The sequence below is a fragment of the Tinamus guttatus genome, unplaced genomic scaffold (genome assembly GCF_059628265.1).
Source record: "Tinamus guttatus ecotype Peru unplaced genomic scaffold, ASM5962826v1 Tinamus_guttatus_pri_ptg000138l, whole genome shotgun sequence".
NCBI classification, from domain to species: Eukaryota; Metazoa; Chordata; class Aves; order Tinamiformes; family Tinamidae; genus Tinamus; species Tinamus guttatus.
In genome coordinates this window covers 3,690,518-3,708,074 of record NW_028288672.1, presented here as the reverse complement: position 1 = coordinate 3,708,074, position 17,557 = coordinate 3,690,518, and the positions used below count along the sequence as shown (strand labels likewise).

General features: G+C 42.1%; 1 protein-coding gene across 2 annotated transcripts in view; it reads right to left on the bottom strand.

Moving 5' to 3' along the window:
• Positions 1-7,144, bottom strand: part of GRM8 (glutamate metabotropic receptor 8) — a 318,278-nt gene extending 311,134 nt beyond the window's left edge. For both annotated transcript variants that reach the window (XM_088521883.1, XM_088521882.1), the window contains exons 1-2: positions 6,870-7,144; positions 176-1,021 (exon numbers count right to left, since the gene is read on the bottom strand). In XM_088521883.1, coding sequence (XP_088378009.1) covers positions 176-685 — 510 coding nt within the window. In that variant the 5' untranslated portion in view covers positions 686-1,021; positions 6,870-7,144. The remainder of the gene's footprint in view (positions 1-175; positions 1,022-6,869) is intronic.
• Positions 7,145-17,557: the final 10,413 nt, after the last annotated feature.

The following is a 17,557-nucleotide window of genomic DNA, read 5'->3' as shown; positions in this document are numbered from 1 at the left end:
GCGGCATTTGGCACGTTAAACTAGGGTATGCAGTCATTGCTTTTTCTTTTTTAACTTCTAAAGGGCAAATCAGTCATTTCAAATTTCTGTCCTTCCTTCCTTGAAAGCATTAATACACAATCATGTGATTTTATTCTCCTTAAAATTTAAATGAGGAGTAAAAAGTGTTCCTTACCTTAAAAAGTCTTAAAATATTAGCCACCATAATGGACACAGAACTTGCTGCAGCACCTATCACACCTGATATCTTGTCTGGCTTCGTGAAAATAGGTGGGTCACCATTAGCACACTTCACATCTGAACCATCTTTTTCTATCAATGCTTGCACAAATGTTAAAGATTGCTCCAAAGCATAAGTGTCCCTGGAACACGTATCGAGGATCCGAACACCTAAAGTGATATTGGTTAGAAGATCAGGATCTTTATTAATCTGATCGATTGCATACAGCATTGCCTCTAGTCTGTGGATCCCTTTCTCCTTCTTGAGCTCCCCACAAGGCACCCCTCTATCCCCTTTTGCATGGACAGGGAACAGTCCTCCCAAAATGATGTCCCCATCCAGTCGGATGGAGTGGGCATATTCCTGGCAATGAGTTCTTTGCATCATGGTGAGTATCCAATAGAATTTGGCTGTTAACAGGAAGAAACAATGGCAGGAAACTAATCGCTTTCTGTCGTATATCATTTTCTCTGAAGGCGTTGTTGCTATCCAGTATCCAGGTTTTCTTCTTGCTAAAGGGTGAAGTTGACCATTTGAAGCTGCACTTTCTGGAGGCTACCATCAGTGCCCAGTAAGTAGTATAGAACCATGCGGCAGGTAGAAAAAATATCTCGGCGGAAGTACACAAAATGTGTTTTACAAAAGATGTCTGCTGATGTTGTGAATTGATCAGCTTTGTGGAGAGGTGGTTTTCAACTGCATTTAATTGATGGCAAAGTGTAAGGTCGTTTCTCTGATCCTGATGCTAGGAGGAGATCAGTAGCTCATGTCCTTGTATTTTACCCTGCAGTGGAGGTTCTTCTGAAATAAAATGAGAAACACTGTTTAGTTCAGCAGTTTTTTGTCTGTCACACAATGTATTTACTTTTGAATATAAATTACATTGCCTAGGTTTTACTTTCCACATTCCGTAAGAGAGTAATTCTTGGCCTTCTGTGAATTTGAACACCTGGCTGCACTGTACTACAAGCTGAGAATTGATGATGACAGCAGAGGAAAAGCAAAATCAAGGTAAGTAAACTTAGCTTAATGTTCAGAGCCAGACCAGTAACTTGCGTTTATTTTTATGTCATCCAACATGACATCTAGTAAGAGCATTGATCCAAAACATGTTGTTTATATACGTATGTATATAATGATACAGCAATATATTCTATTCCAACTTACAGAATTGCGATTACACCTACTCCCACTGGCAAGTTCCATTCATGACAATGGAATAATCAGAATTCTTAAACTTTAATATGCTCTTCAGTTTTTTCAGGGCAAGAACTTCAAAAGTAATTAAATTTTTGAAATTATCTGGAACGTATTTTAGTTTAATATCCAAATGAATTGAAACAGTAAATGCTTTCTTAAGCAAAGAAAGCACAATGTGGTCTACCAAGAAAACACCTATATATACAGTATTCCTTTTCTGACCATTTTACTTATTCTGAGATCCAACATTAACAATATCTCTGTTCTGTGCTTGCATTTGGATCACATAAAATAAGAATAATTCTGTAGCCTCTTTGACATCTGGAAAATCCCAAGAGTTTTAATAAGGCCAGGATTTCTTCATAGATATCCAAATACCTGACTGACCCTGTCCTAAGTATTTCCATATTACCCCATTGCTCTGTTTTTTGTTTCTAAAGTGAGTGGGATTTATTTATTTCAATATTTAACAAAATCCCATATCCAATTAGATTTTTAGATCTCTGAGGAGGAGGGAGAGAGACTTAATTTCTTCTAATATTAGATATATACACTGTAAGAAACTGCACCTCAGCCAGTCTCTCAAGGAATCTGTTGTAGGCTATGGAGAACAAGCATCTTTGTAGGGTCAATTCATCTGATCTTTTTTCTGAAAGAAAAGTCTAAAATTGATGCTGAAAGTAATCGTATTGAACAAGTGTCAACTTCTCATCATTGCCTATATAGAAAATCTGGGTCATCTGCAGAGAAATATTTTGTCTCAAGGTAACTGATTGGTTTCCGGCATATAAATAATCAAATCAGAGGGAAAACAAGGATACATTTAAACTTATTTTCAAAGACACTTAAAAATATTTTTCACAAGATTTTCGTATGTCCTGTGGTAACAAATCTCAAAGTATGGTTTGATAAGGCTTTAAACCAATCATCTTGTTCTTATTTTGTTACATCATTTTCCCAAAATGATAATACTAAGTTCACAAAACCTAAGAATTCTTAAATAATGGGTATTTGAAGGCCCAAGAAAAATACTCAGAACAGAGAGTCTTCTACTTATGAAACATTATCTCACTGTGATCTTGTAACAAAACAAAGACTCAAAAACAAAACATGTTTAGTTGGTGTGAATAAAAGCCTTGCAATTTGGAATAGCAGAGCACCAGACTTTCGGTGTCTCTTAATATTTTGTTTTGCTGGAATTTTTCTTGGGGATGAATCTAAATGAACAAACTCTGTGCTGCCTTATGTCGCATTCCTATCATTCTCCTTCAGTTCCTTATGAGCACATGGGGAGCACAGACGTCAGCTCCGAGAGCTTATAGTGGTTTTAAAGGCACCAATTCAGAACTTATCATCAGTTACAAATGCAGGAACTTGACTGTCGTCACTAGCTCCCAGTGACTTGATCTGATTCCTTAAGATGGCTCTTATGGATGATTCTATGGCCCACACCATAGAGAAAAGATTGTCTTAGTTATCAGCCAGCCACAGCTGGCATTTATCTTAATTTCCATAGTAGAAAAACACAGAAAAGAGATCAAAACAGCAAAGAGCAAAAGTGTATCTGCATCTAAAACATACACAGATGGGATTTCCTTTTTGGTCCCATAATAAACCATCAACTCATTAGTCTATGCACTACTCTATACTCTACTACAACCCATACAGGAACCATTTCTTTGAGGCAATAAAGATAAGACTGCTCTTATTCAACACTCTATGGAGACTTAGGGAACAAGATTGCACCACTGAAAATGTGAAAATATTCATGAAGGGAAAAATGCTGCTTTTCTCTTGCTCAGCCTTGGTTCAATTTCTTACAGCAAAAGAATACCCAGAAAATAAAGCAACCGTTGCTCTTTGTATAAGCAAGAAGTGATGTATTCAACTATTGAGACCTAAGTTCCAAACAAGCTTGAAAAATTTAAAGTGAGCTGGAGTCCAAAACCTTATCTGGAACAGGTTAAAACCTGAATGAATTCAGAATAAGCATTTTTCAGTATTTCAGTCTACAAATCATTAATTGTTCTGCCTCAGCTTGTATAATTTCCTGAAATAAGTACATGATTTCTTGTTCCCAGTGTTCGCCACTTGTCTATAAAATGGAAGGAAAATTGTAAAGTGCCCTTTTTAAAAATTTAAGACCTTTTAGTCTTTTGATGTTACCTAAGAAATAAAAGCTTTTATTATACTATCTAATTTATTCATGTCACACTTTTTATATATTAACTGTTACAGAATACTATAAGCCTCTGTAGCTAAGTAGAAAGCATCTGATCTAGATGAATTCCATTTTTATCAATGAATTTTAGTAAAAAAGCATGGGCTTCCAGGCTATAAAGTCAGAATGATATTTCCTCATGTTCAGAGATTTATTTCAAACGAAAACACTATCCTTTCCAAATTGATCATAAAAGTCTGAATTAATGCAAATGCATTCTCAAGCTACAGCTTTCCCACTGTAGCAGCTAGGGCTCACTAGACATAAAACTTCACTGAAGAAATTCACACATTTCCCAGGCACAGGGTCTTACAAGTTCAAGAAGTGCAGCACCAAGACTCTCTTCTAGTCACCTTGAAATATACGCCTTTCTTGGTTTAAATTCACTAAAAATACCTTGTACTATCAGAGCATACTACTATTTTTAAAATAAGGATTTCAGCACATTGCTCCACTCGTTCTGCTGTAAAATAGCTTTAATTTTAGACCTCAGGAGATGGGATGCTGCAAGACAGAAGCAATGGAAAATTCTCTCTGGATGAACCATTTGCTTCTTAAATTTCTCCCTTTAACAAGCACTGAGCCCTAGAAGTCAGTTGGTACTCAAGGTCTGGTACCTTAGCATGACACTGCAGGGTTGGACGTCTCAGCACGCACCAAATCCAGCTATGATTCCAGCCACAGACTTACTCCACTGGGAGATGGCCTCATTATGGGAGGTCTGCATGTTAATGAACTCTAAATAATGGGCTGAAAGTGCTATATAAATCTTTATTTTGGTAGCAAAACTCCTGAAAGAGCAATCTTCAGTTAACAGTAAACTCATAGCTGAAATTATTGGAAGATTCGGCACATTCACCTGGAAATATTGTTAAAAAGAATCTTATGATTGCAGACAGCTGCAGGAGAAAATAGCATTCTCTGCACTGCAAACAGGAAAATCTGTTCACTGAACTTCATGGAACATTTTTAACTGAAGTTGCCAGCCAGACACTTTTTTTTTTTTTTTTTCCAAACACCAGTCAGATTGTCCACATAACACAAAAGTGGTCTGGTTTCATCGAACTGGGACAAAAAAACAGCAACTTCCATTCATAACTTCTGGGGGGGAAAAAATGCAAAAATGTCTATATTCTCAATTCTTACTGCTGATATCATATTTCAAGACTATCATATAAAGATTGCGTCTTGCTAATATTCATTTTACCATACTTAAAAGCTGTCTCTTTTTCATCCACAACATTCAGCGATGAACAAATAGCTCAGTTGAACAGGTAAATAGTTGCCACTTGGACACAATAACTTGAAACATACAGAAGATTAACGGGTTTTGCTGACAACGGAAGGGAATCTAGAAAACCTTAGGCCTTGACATCACAACTCCTAACCTGGAGAGAGATTCTTCACTCACATAAGTTGCCCTATCTACCTCAGCTCTTCTGTAATCATCTGCTGTGCCCTTGCAGCTGGGCAGCCTCCTATACAGAAAAAAACAGGACTTCAAGGCAAGTCACCCTTAGCATCTTGTTTACAGGAACTATTTTGTCCTAGTGTGAAATATTTCCACTCAGACTCATCAGCCGCTTTTCAAATACACTGGAGCTCCTGCCTTCACTTTCTACCATCTCCCAAAATATCCGTCTGCCAGACTAGCTACCCTGCTAAAACAGCTCAGGTCCTTCAGCAACGGTTAGGCTAATAGAAGCTTACATTTTTCAGTGGGAAACAGCATCAACCCTGCCCTTCTCTGGTCTCACAGCTGAATAAACCGCATGAATGCAACACCGTAAGAGCTGGTTTCGCCTCTCCTCCAGCAAGCGACCATCAAGCGGCTTTCCCCAGGCAGCCCGGAGAGCCTTTTCGCTCTTGTTCTGGGTTTTCACCCTGCCCTCCTCCCGCCCGGCCGATGCAGGCGGCACCGGAGGAGCGGTCGGTGCGCGGAGCCCTGCGCTGCCCGCGGGGGGCCCCGCTCCGCGCCCGCGCAGGGGCGCCCAGCGCGCCGCGTTCCTCGCGACCGTCGCCCATCACCGCGGCGTTCCTCCCTCTTAGGGAGCCCCCTATTGTTCTGCGCTCCGGCGAGCTCCTCTTTCCTGCCTCCTCCCAGGCTCATCCCTGCCCCGGCTGCCGTCTGGCGCTGAGCGACCCCGGCACAGCTCAGCCCGGCTCGCTCCGCGGCCGCGCTCCTTGCGCCTAGGAGCCCGAGCGCGTTCGGAGGTACCGGGCTGCCCGCTTCCCGCCCGCGCCCCACGCACGCCGGCATCGCCTTGTAGTTAGGGCCGCCGGTGATTCCTGCCTCTCCGCCCGCCGAACGGTCAGCTTTAATGCGCTTGGGTTCCCCTCAATGAAAACCTAAGACTCTTTTAATGAATCCCCGGTCCCAGAGGTCAGAAGCTTGCAAACTCCAAAATGCCAATGTCGGATTTGCATGCACTTTGGGTCAGCGGTCGATTTTTATTACTTGGGATTTTTTATTATTTTTTTTCACTGTGCTGTGCATTCCCTCGCCGACATTCAGGATTCCCGCAACAAAACACACGCCCCGCGCTGGGGGAGCGCTGCTCCGCGCCGGCGGCCGCGAACACTCCCCGCGGGCCCTCGCCCTCCTACCCGGGCAAGGAAATCCCAGGGGGCCGCCGGGGTTTCCCCTTCCTTGTGCACCCGCCGGGACCCGCGGAGCTGGCCGAGAGGAGCCGGCAGCGGCCCCGGTACCGACCCCGGCGGCCGCTGCAGCTCGTCCGGCCCCGGAGCCCAGCGCGAAGTTGCTGGTGGCAAACAGGGCTCGCCCTGCGCCCCCTAAGACCCTCGCCACCTCTTCCCCTCGGCTAAAGAAACGCGAGGAGGACGGCGGAAAGCTCAGGGCAACCCCCTGAGCAACCCCCCAGGGCAACCCGGGAGGGACGGCGGGAGCGCGGGGGGCAATAGGGGGATAGCACCCACTTAAGGAGACAAGGAGCAGATCGGGAGCACCGACATCCTCCCTTTCTTGTTGCTGCTATGACGGCACCGAGCCCGCGATCTCTTTCGTTGGAGCTGATTGGGGGAGGATATCGACAATAAAAATGATAAATAATTAAAGCAATGAGCAAAAGCTCCCAGCGCCGCAAAGCAGGAGGAGAGACTGCCCAGCCCCAAGACGGCAACTGAGGCAAAACTTGCATTATTTGTGCACTCAAGTCCCCTTAAAATAAGAACTGGAGGAAATACACACGCACACACACACACAAATACCTTGATCGGAGATAGTTGCATATCCATATTACTGTAGAGGTCACTGGAATTAATACCAGGAGCCGGTCGGGAATAGCATGAGGTAATTTCTGTCTCAAATAGCTTCCCCCTGGAGCGTCAGCTCGATACGCATGAGCTCAGCCTGGGACAGGTACCTAGGAGTGCGATTTCAATAGTGCTGCATAACACTCGCAGTCTAGCCAAGCCAAACCTTCCCCACCGTCTCCTTCCTTCTTCCTCCTCCCCCTCTTCAAAAAAAAAAAAAAAAAAAAAAAAAAAAAAAAAAAAAACTTTTTGGGACTCGTGGCTCAGCCCCTGTGACGATACTCGCCCGCCTCGCCGCTCAATCGCAAGGGCGGACACACGGCCAGGCCCCCGCCCCGCGCCCGCGCCCGCGGAGCGGCCCCGCCGGCAGCGCCGCCGCCCGCCCGCCCTTTACCGCGACCCGGCCCCGGCGGCGCGGGGCGGCGCGGGGCGGCGCGGAGCCGCGCGGAGCCGCGCGGAGCCGCGCGGAGCAGCGCGGAGCTGCGCGGGGCGGCGCAAGGCGGCGCGGGGCCCCGTTTCCGCGCATCGCGGCCCCACTTGTAGCTGTTCGCGGTGCTGAAGGCGGCGGCGCGGAGCCGGCTCCGTGCGGTGCCCAGGAGCCCGCCGGGCTCGCAGCCCCGGCACCTCCTCCGGCCTCTCCGCCGGGCGAGCGGCTGCACCGCGCGGGTATGGGCAGAAAAAGCCAGCTAAAGCTCAAGGGCTGTCGGGGCCCGGGGCGCTCAACACGACCTCCCTGGGGAGAGCAGGGCCCGGGGTGCCGAGGACTGCATTCCCGTCCCGCCGAGAGCTGGCAGCGATCGCCCTCCTCACTGGATCCATGTATCGGGGAGCTTTCCCGACGCGTTTATTCTCATGCCCTATTTCGGCTCCCAGCTTTGATGTCGGATGAAGGGCTTCCCTGCTGTTTTGTTTGTTTGTTTCCCTTAGGCACCAAGACAAATCCCCCGGAGCCAGGGCCACCCAGGGGGACCCAGCCGGGAGTCGCTTACTGGAACAGTCTGGAAGAGTTTGCTGCTCTCCCGATAGGAGCCCCCCGCCGTCGCGGTGCCGCCGCTCCGTTTGCAGCGCGGGGCAGAGAGGCCCTTGCTCGGCTCCCCGCCGGGGCAGCCCCGGCCCCCTCGCGCCCGGGAGGCAGCGCGGGCAGCGCGGGCGCGGCGGCTCCGCGGCCCGGCTCTGCCTCGGTGCGAAGGTTCCACCTCGAGGGCGCTGCCTGCAACTGCACCGCCCCGATCCGCTCGGTTCGGTTCGGCTCCAGGGCCGAGCAGGGCCGAGGAGTGCGAGAGGACCCCAGTGCAGGCAGCCCGTGGCCACGCTCATCAGGCTCATTAAACCTTTTTTTTTTCTTTCCTTTTTTTTTTTTCATTTCAAACTTCTCCAAACTCTGCCCTCTATAATAACCGGGAAAGTTTTGCATTGCTTTGGCCAGAGTTTTCTTACTTGTTTTTTTATAGCAATGCTGGAAGGAGGAAAACTCCTTTACGATTTAACACATGCAACCAGTGCTGACACAGTCACTTTGGTTACATGGTGGTGTTTGAATTTCGGTGTTAAAGGCCTGTCCCAGGCAAGCCAGAGGGCTCTGACAATATCTGATGAGTCTTTTGATCCTCTAATGGTTTCTTCTTTTACTCTTGGAAAATGGCACAGGGAAGTGAGCCAGGTCTTGGGCAGAATTTATTAACTTATTTTTGCATTTACTTTTTCCAAAACCCTTCCCTGTTCAGAGAAGAGGGAGGAGCTGTGGTTTCAATGGTTCTGTTCTAGAAATCTGGAATATAGTCTCATGAGTTAACCCCATGTTAGAGCATGAGCAGTGCTCCATCTTAAAGAAAGGGTTTTCGCTAACCTGTATCAGGAAAACGAGCAATGCATAATCTTTATTTAGACTTTGAAATTAGAGGAGTTTCAAATAAAGTGCAACAAAAATAAGCATGATTCTTTGGGCACAGCTGATGCTTCTACCACTGTGTGTACCTTGCAGCTGGATATGGAAAGGAAACCTCTGATGTGTTCTAGCTTGCCCATATTGCCCTTCTCTCTCTCTCAGCCACATCTTTTCTAGGCACAAACTGGGGAATATAGTTACTATATTTTGTTATTTGTGTCTACACTGAGTAGAACAAAGACTTTTAGGCCGGCTTATGATAAATATGCATAATTAATCAATGTGTGCTGTGTTTTGAGTAAATATGAGCATGGAAGATATTTATTCCTGGAGAAAAGGAAAATGGAAAAAGGAAAAAAGGAAGGGGAAGGGGAAAGGGAAGAGGAAAGGGAAGGGAAAAAGGAAGGGAAGGAGAATGGAGAAAGCTTTACAGGAAAATAGTCTTATTTCATGAAGATATATGGCACAAAAGAGAGGCAAAATATATCCATCATTCTTCAAAAGAATTCTTTCTGATTCAACCTCAACAGCAGCTAATGTCAGTTTGTACAGAAGACTTATGTCAGAACTGGTGACATCGACTACTTGCACAACTAACTCAGGATAGAAGAAATCCATTTCTGCAGAGCAAGCTGTCTTAAAGGAGGTCTTAAATTCTCTTAACACCCTTATTTGAGTGAGAAGTCCTAATTTTCAGAGGAAGCATCTGACAGGTCTGGATGCTGGCATGGACTCAGGACCACACTAAAATGTCAGGACCCTAGAGACATAGCCTGAGAGATTTCAGTTCTAGCTATTCTTAATGCCAAAACCAAATATATCCTCCTTCAGTTACTCTATGCCTCTATTTTTCCTTCTGTGGAGGAGACATTCCTCCAAGTATCCAAGGAAGTGATTTTGACTGATCAATTCATGCCAAAGGCGCTATTCCGTAAACACATGCACATGCATAGACATCAGTGAAATCTGAAAGGGGGTGATTTTTGTATCTTTGAGATGGTGCCAAGTAGGAAACACTGTTTCTCCCATGAGGATTTTTTTTTATATATACTATCATCCAAGTGATGAAATACAACTTCTGGGGTTAGTCAAACACAGGGATTAAAACTACTGAGACAATAAAACCACTTGAATAATCACTTTTAGGCAAAAGTCTGCTGATTAATAGTCACTAAGGAATACAGAAGCATGAAGTCAACGATTTCCTTAAAGGTGACATTGAATATTGGGTTCTGAATTACATTTTAGAATACATGTGAGTTTGAAATTTTCAAGAAATATAATTACTAAAAGAGAACTCACTTGACATTCTAAGGCTAATGCTTCTTTACAAAAGGTAGAGAATAGAGAAAAAAGAGGGAGAAATGGCATTTCATAGCAGTAACTATGACAAACAAGTGTTATCTGGAAGCCAGAGAAAGTGTGCAATCATCTGTAAAATAGAATATATCTTGGGAAGGCCCAGTTGTGACTTATTTCAAGCAAACTTTCCAGCAGTGAACAAGACGTGTCAAATCTTAGAATATATTAAAAAAAAAGAAAGTTAGGTATCATATAGGAAAGGTAGCGTTGTGTTTCCAGGGAAAGTATTTTCAGAAACAGGGTATTTTTAGTAGCTAATTTACAAACATTAACTCCAATATTTTAGAAGATTTTAACAGCTGCAGAGTGTCTCTCAGCTGGAAAGAGCAACAATGCACAACTTACCATTCTATAAAAATTATTATTTTTTTTTTCAGAATCTCTACATACTGTTCAGGAGCAGGAACAGTGAGCTGCTCTTCCAGGGAGGGCGAGCTGGGAGCCAAGGGTGAGGGCAAAGCAGGCAGGACCTCCCCAAGTCCTACAACGGACAGAGGACAAGAGGTGACAGTAGGTCACTGGCAGGTCAGGTGGCCAAAACCAGGGCTATACCACAGCCCGGTGATGCCAGACTTGATGTTTGAGCGGAAGATCAAGTGGGAGCATCAGGATCTGAATCAGAGATGCACATCGCCAGGCACGGCATGGCTACAATAGCTCAGGAAAGGACAAAAAGTGAGTCTGGAGCTGAAAAAAAGCTCCCTAGTGGTGCTGGGGAGCATCTGAGGAGATTTCTTAGAGCTTTCTTGCAAGACTCTCTCCTCAGCAGGCTGGTCCAAAGTCACACATTTGCATCACAGCAGCAGGCAACCAAGCCCTAGGAGCAGTCAAGGCCTATGGCTCCTACACAGATCTGGTCTATGTCCATGAATGCCATAACATCATACCCTGATGATTGTGGCAGTGAAACACTCCTTCTTGAACACTGCCATAAAACTTGATACATTTTCTTAACACACAGTTTAGGAACATGCTTCTCAACATGACTGAATTCTGGAGAAGACTGATTCAGAAGTTAGATGACGGTAGATTCATACCAAATATATATGAAGAAATAGGTTATTTATAAATAAAGTGTTCCCAAAATACAAGCGGGCAATGAACTGGTAAAATTCGCTCACAAGTCAGAACATTGAAGTCAGTAGAGATTGTTGTAAAGCAAGATGATATTTGCAAAAGAGAAGAGAGACTCAATCCTAATTAACTCAAAATTACAATGCCCACAAAGGGAATTATGCACTGTTACATCTTTATAATGGGGACACTCTCCACTAACATGTCCTTTAGGATAATGGCTGTGTAGTTTTATACATATAATTGATTTAGTATCTATCTATATCTGTATCAAGTTCTGCAGCTTCAGAAAACTTAGTATCTCACATTGTCCTTCACTGATGAAGCCATGTTTAAGAGCGTCTTTCATTCTAAACCATTTTACTGAAAATGATTAAAAGCTATATACAGTAATTATTTTTCAAGCCCTGGAAATGCAGATATCTTTGAGGTGAGGTACAACAAAGGTTTTTAAATCAGGAAATAAAGCCTGTACCTTTTCAGTACCTTTCCAACATGCAAGCCATAACCTTTCCTCTTAAATGAAAGCCAGTTGACACAGCTGCTTTAGATGTAGAAATCTTCATACTGTATCCTTCAAAGAAGTTCTTTGCATGCAAAACGTCACTTACCAAATGACAGGTGGAGCTGATCCTGCTCCTCCTTCTTCCAGCCATTTTGTAGGCTACTGGCAAAATCCTCTGAAGTTAGCAGAGCTTGTAAACAGCTGATCATCAGGTCTGTTGTTTTCACTATTTTTGCAGACAGCAGTGTTTGTCAGAAGGCAGTTTGCTAAACCAGGTTTGCACAAAAACCTGCATTTTTTCCTGGTTAAAATACACTCAAGGCTCAGTGTAAGGAAAACTAGATGATACTTTTAATACAGCCTATCAGAGAGCAAGAAACCAAACCACAACTCTGTCATCTAGAGTTCAAGGTATCACACTACACAGTCAAACATTTAGTTCTGTGGATTATTGCTGAAGCAATAGAATTGCAACTCTGGGAATCATCAAAATCATGAATGAAGATCCCTTTGATGTAATAAAATGCTTTGTTTAAATGTGATCAAGTTTAAATGTTGCAAGAGAAAGCTCTGAGAATTACCTTTAAACCCTACTACTCGTACAGTGTCCATATAGATCGTGGATATAAGTGTAGCTTCACATTCAGCCCGAGGTTTCTGTCTCAGCAGATACATAAACTCACAAGAATAATGTTCAGTAGATTATAGTGTCCCTTCCTGTGCCCAGGCAAGCGATCCATAACCTAAGAGAAAGCAGGTGAAAATGCCGTAATAGCTACTGCTGTTTTCTGAAATTGTTCCTTAAGAATGAAGTAAATGTATTGTTGGGGTCTTAGTCAGAAGACAGATTAAAATGGAGGTGAATTTTCTTAAGTGGGTAAAATATGTAGGTCTTCAAAGTAGATTCTCAAACATTTAAAATGTAAATTCCTTTGTCGAAATTATTCCTCTAGGCTCCTCAGTAAATGGAAAATAAATAAATAAATAAATGGAAGGAAATAGCTACTTTCCAGGGAGTGAGTCATCTGATATTACCATGGATGTCTAAATAGAATATGCGAATCATGCCCAAGAAGTGTCTTTTTTTTTTTCCCCCCGTAGACTATAAAAAGAGTCTAGACAACTAGCTTAGATGTAAATGTCTGCGTTGTAGGTGATCAAAGTGAGATGAGACATACCCACCACTGGAGCATAGGAAGATGGAGATAGTAAAGACAGCAGTAAGGATGTCTACACAGGTCACTCAGGAGTTATGAAAACATACTCCACCTATTTATGGCCAGCTAACCTGTTCATTAAGTCTGTTCTGATGGCAGGAAATATTCCAGTGCTGAAGATTCCTTACTTCTCTCTCTTCTCAGTGAGCTGCTGACAAATGCTCCCATTAATGGGAGATCTATTATGTGCCTAGTAGGTAAAAGTGAAAAGGCCTCAGAAAAAAATATTTTGAATTTATCAAGAAATTTTACCTTTATAAAGAAATAATTCTGCAACTCCCTTTATTTAAAAATAAATCAATTGATAAGAAAGTAATCAATAATGATAGGAAATTAAGCAATCAACCTGTGAGTAAAGGAATGGACAAGATTGTTTTCCCATCTCTCTGCTTTACTTTCACATGTAAATGATGCAGACTAGAGCTGCAGCCTAAGAATTGCATATGATGACTTTTTACATCCATATGGTATTCTGTGGGGGAGTTTACACTAACATTTCAGCTTGGATCATGAGCACACTTTTGAAGTAAATCTCCTAGTTTTCCTCTTTACTGGGTGCTTTGGCTACCATAGCAGAGCAGCCTTGGGGCACATGGACTAACTCCTCTCATGGGAAATTAACCTGGAGGTCACATTCCAGGAGTGCACCTGAAGGGCTGCAAATGCTAACAGACCAAATCCCAGCTATTCTGAAGCGATCCTTCAAGCATGCATAGTGCAGACTTTGGATCAACTGCTTTGCTCTATGGATCTGCTCTGTAGCTCACTAATTGTTAATATAGACACAGCCTGTGGGATTTAGGTTATGATCTTGAAAACTGGCCCAGGACTCCCTTGGGGGCCAGAGCTGAAGGACTGAAGTTCTAAGATAAATATATCTCAAAACTAATTAAGGCCTAGTTTAATTCATAGCATAATTTTGAAAAAAAAATTATGGCAGCTAAATTTCACCAGCTGTAGTTAATTCATGTGATTCTGTCTTACATGCATAAATTAAGACAATGAGGGTTTTTTGATACAGTAATACAGTATTTTAATACTGTAATACAGTGCATTACAGAGTCTTAAAATGTGTATGTGACTATATTTTCCATAGATTCCATGCTACTGAAACAAGAAAGAACTTTTAATTAGCATTATTGGGAGGAAGATTAAGTCTACAGTGATGTAATATTCATCTAGTGTTCTGCTCTAAGTCTCCAGCTCTGGAATTACCTTCATTTATCAATGGTAAAATGATCTTAATAAATCCCATCATTATTTAAATGCTGCTTAAAGTACCAAACAATCAATGCCACTACACTATTTTAATCAAGAAAGACCAGTTGCAACATATTCTTATGATACTGGCATTTTCTTGTCTTTAAAAAATCACCTGGGACATCTAAAAGCTACTTTGTCAGGTATTAATGTTAATGATTCTTGCTTTATTGCTTCATTGCTTAACTCTGGACTAAAGACTGGTAATCACTAATGGTATAATTAAGAGAAGGTTTGTTACAGACACTGAGCAGGAACATGTCTATGGCAGAAATATTTACAGTTCTTAACTGTCACCTCATTGGTCATCTTAATGAGCAATGTTGTGACTGGCAACAGGCATGGAGATGTTTGATATGAAATACATCTGCTATAGTACAGTGTTGGATGCTGAAATATTTCCTGTTACATTTTAATTCAACTTGCATTTAGTAATGAGAGAGACAGTCCTGGGTGGGCTTTTCATTAGCATGGGTTCAAAACCACCGTAAGGAGAACATAAGCTCAAGGGCAGAAAATGAAGTGGGAGAACTATAGGAAGGCTCCATTTGTCCCTGCCTTGGGCATTCAGTTGTCTATAGGGGCTTAACAAGGGCTGTTTTGTTTTAATGGATAAATGAAATTTATTGATTTACTTTTACTAAAGTAAAAAATATTCTAATTTCCATATATTTATAAAAAGTGTTTGAGGATGTAACCTTGATGTAAAATGTATGCGTTCCTTAATATTTCCATGCCCTAAATTGCCTTCATGCCTAAATTGCCTTCATGCTTCTCATCAGTGTAAGCTCTCAATATCCATGCTTCTGCATCTAACAAAAAAAAAAAAAAAAGTATGTTATGCTAGCTTGCATGAGGATACACACATGTTGACTGGACAGGAGCAAATAAAATGGAATAAGAATATTTTTAATACGCAGAGAAACCTTTTGCTCAGTAAAGCTTTAACAGCTTTGCTGAACTAAGAGTATTTATTAATATTTACTGAGTTAAGAGCTATTTATTAATAGGTAAGAGTATTCAACCACCAGCTTATAAAATATTTCCTGAGGAACATAGTATCTTTAGATTTCCATCATTGGAGACAATTGAGTTGAAACAGTCCATAGGCTAAAATTTATCTGGGTAGGTAGCAAGCAAACATGTGAACAGAGAGACAGGGTGATTAAATACATCATGTATCTGAATGAAATCAAATTAAAATAAGTAATTTGGGATCAGGCACAACATCCCTCCCTTCTTTTCTTACTTTTTTTTTTCATTGCTGAATTCTCTTTTTTGTTTGTTTGTTCTTTTCAACAAAAAAAAATTAAAAAACCATTGAAAATGGAGGGTAGCAGATATGCAAAGGAGGAACAGGTGGGATTAGACCCCTGCTGCAGGCTTGTAGCTAGGTTATTCATTTGCCAAGACAGAAATACACACACAAGTCCTCTGACTCATTGCAACCAATGATTCAAACCAGCACTTCCAGACAATAAGAAACTACTATAGTTGCAAGCAAATTCCAAGACTGATTCCATTGCACATGTCCAAATTTGCATTTTAGTTTGGATCAGAGTGCTATGTTGAAACAAGGCTTCATTTCATCCGTATTTACCGCACTTCAGCTTGTACCACAGAGATTTCTTGGAACAAACCCAACTGTATCTTCCCTTGAGATGAAGCTGAGAGACAGTCTTCAGATCTGTGCTCCAGTTCCTGCTGGGCATTTAGACCTCAGAACCAGGCTAGCCGAGGAAAAACTTGGAGCAGCCCTTGGGGCCCACTGTGACACTTTATGGATCCCTTCCTCTTGTGCTTCACTGCTTGCTCTACATATCTTCTCCTCTTCTGTAAATGCTTCCTCTTCAGACTGATAAATATGCATTGGGCCAGAGACTGCATGCAAGAACGAGTCCAGACAGATGACACAGCAGGGGTACTTAGACCTTTTCAGGCATCTCAGAGGTCTGTAGCAAAATTGCCTACATTTCCTGCTGCTTAGGGTCCTACGCCTTCAACAAGCCAGCTGCAGAAATTCTCCACAAGCATTGAGAAATAGTCAAGATTTTCAGTTTCAGTCATTAATACATATATTTCATCTGGATATTATATGTGTTGAGGTTTACCAAATACCTATATGTTTTATCAAACAGAAAAAAGAATGTTTTATATCATTTCATGAAACCTGAGTTTCAGTCTTGTGAGGAATCAGGTTTTTTGCAGTCAGATCTTTACTAGTCCTGTGGCTAGCTGCTAGATGCTGTCCATGGAAGTAATAGCTGCAAGTCTGTAGTCACATTCCATTCTGCCACACTGCCAGGTTTACATAGCCCATAACTTTTGGTCTTATCAAATACTGTTTTACTAAAAAGTTATCAGTCATCAAAAAGTTCTTATTAATTATATTATTTAATGTTATATCAAAGGATTTCTATTTGCTGTGAGTTTTTCCCCTGTTGTTCAAGAAATTTGGGCTAGAAATAATCTTAAACACGTAACGAAATTACTATTAAAAAGTTATGGACTCTGTACTTGTATTTAAACCCAGCCTGCATCTCCATCAGCCACAGGGGAGTTTTAGGGAAGCAGCACAGACTGACACTAGCTTTAGATGTCTGTGCCCACACCTGCCCAGACACACGAAGCCAACCTGCTCTCTGGGAGGAGGCTGGAACCAAGGTCTTTGCTGCTGTTTCAGGCACAGTTTTCCTGGTGACAGAGTCAGCAGGGGGTTGTCCCTTCCCAGCTCCCTTCAGTCTCCTGCTCCACAGCCTTCCTTGGCACCAGCAATTTGTGTTGCCAGCGTCAGCCATAGAGCCTAGGTGACTTCTCAGTTGCACACACTCACAGCAGCCAAAACATCTGCTTCTAGAAATCTTCTGATGTTTGTGTGCATATGGAGAATCCCAGGGGGAAGTGAATTTGGATGTAGGTTTCTCCATGTACTGCGGATATATCCTATGAATTAAATAATTTAAGCATTAAAATCCTGTTTCTAATGTTTGTAATTGCAGACTTAGAGAGGATTGTTTGACTAGTGCATCTCATCAGGATTCTGAAAAGCTTCTGTTTCCAAGCTGTAAAATTTAAAGTTGTGTCACACCAACCGCGAAAGAATTTAATTAAAGTATATCAAAATTTAAAAATACATACATTTATTAAAATAAAATAGAATTTAATTTTGTATTTGCCACTTAAGAATATACCTTTTACAATTTAATTTGAAATCTCTAGAAAACTAATTAGGTTAATTTAGATAATTTTTAAACCTTTTCCCAAGTGGAGTCAATTTTAGTTTTGGGATTAAATGAACAGCTAATAGAGACACTCCAATCTTTTATTTGTATATTTTAAG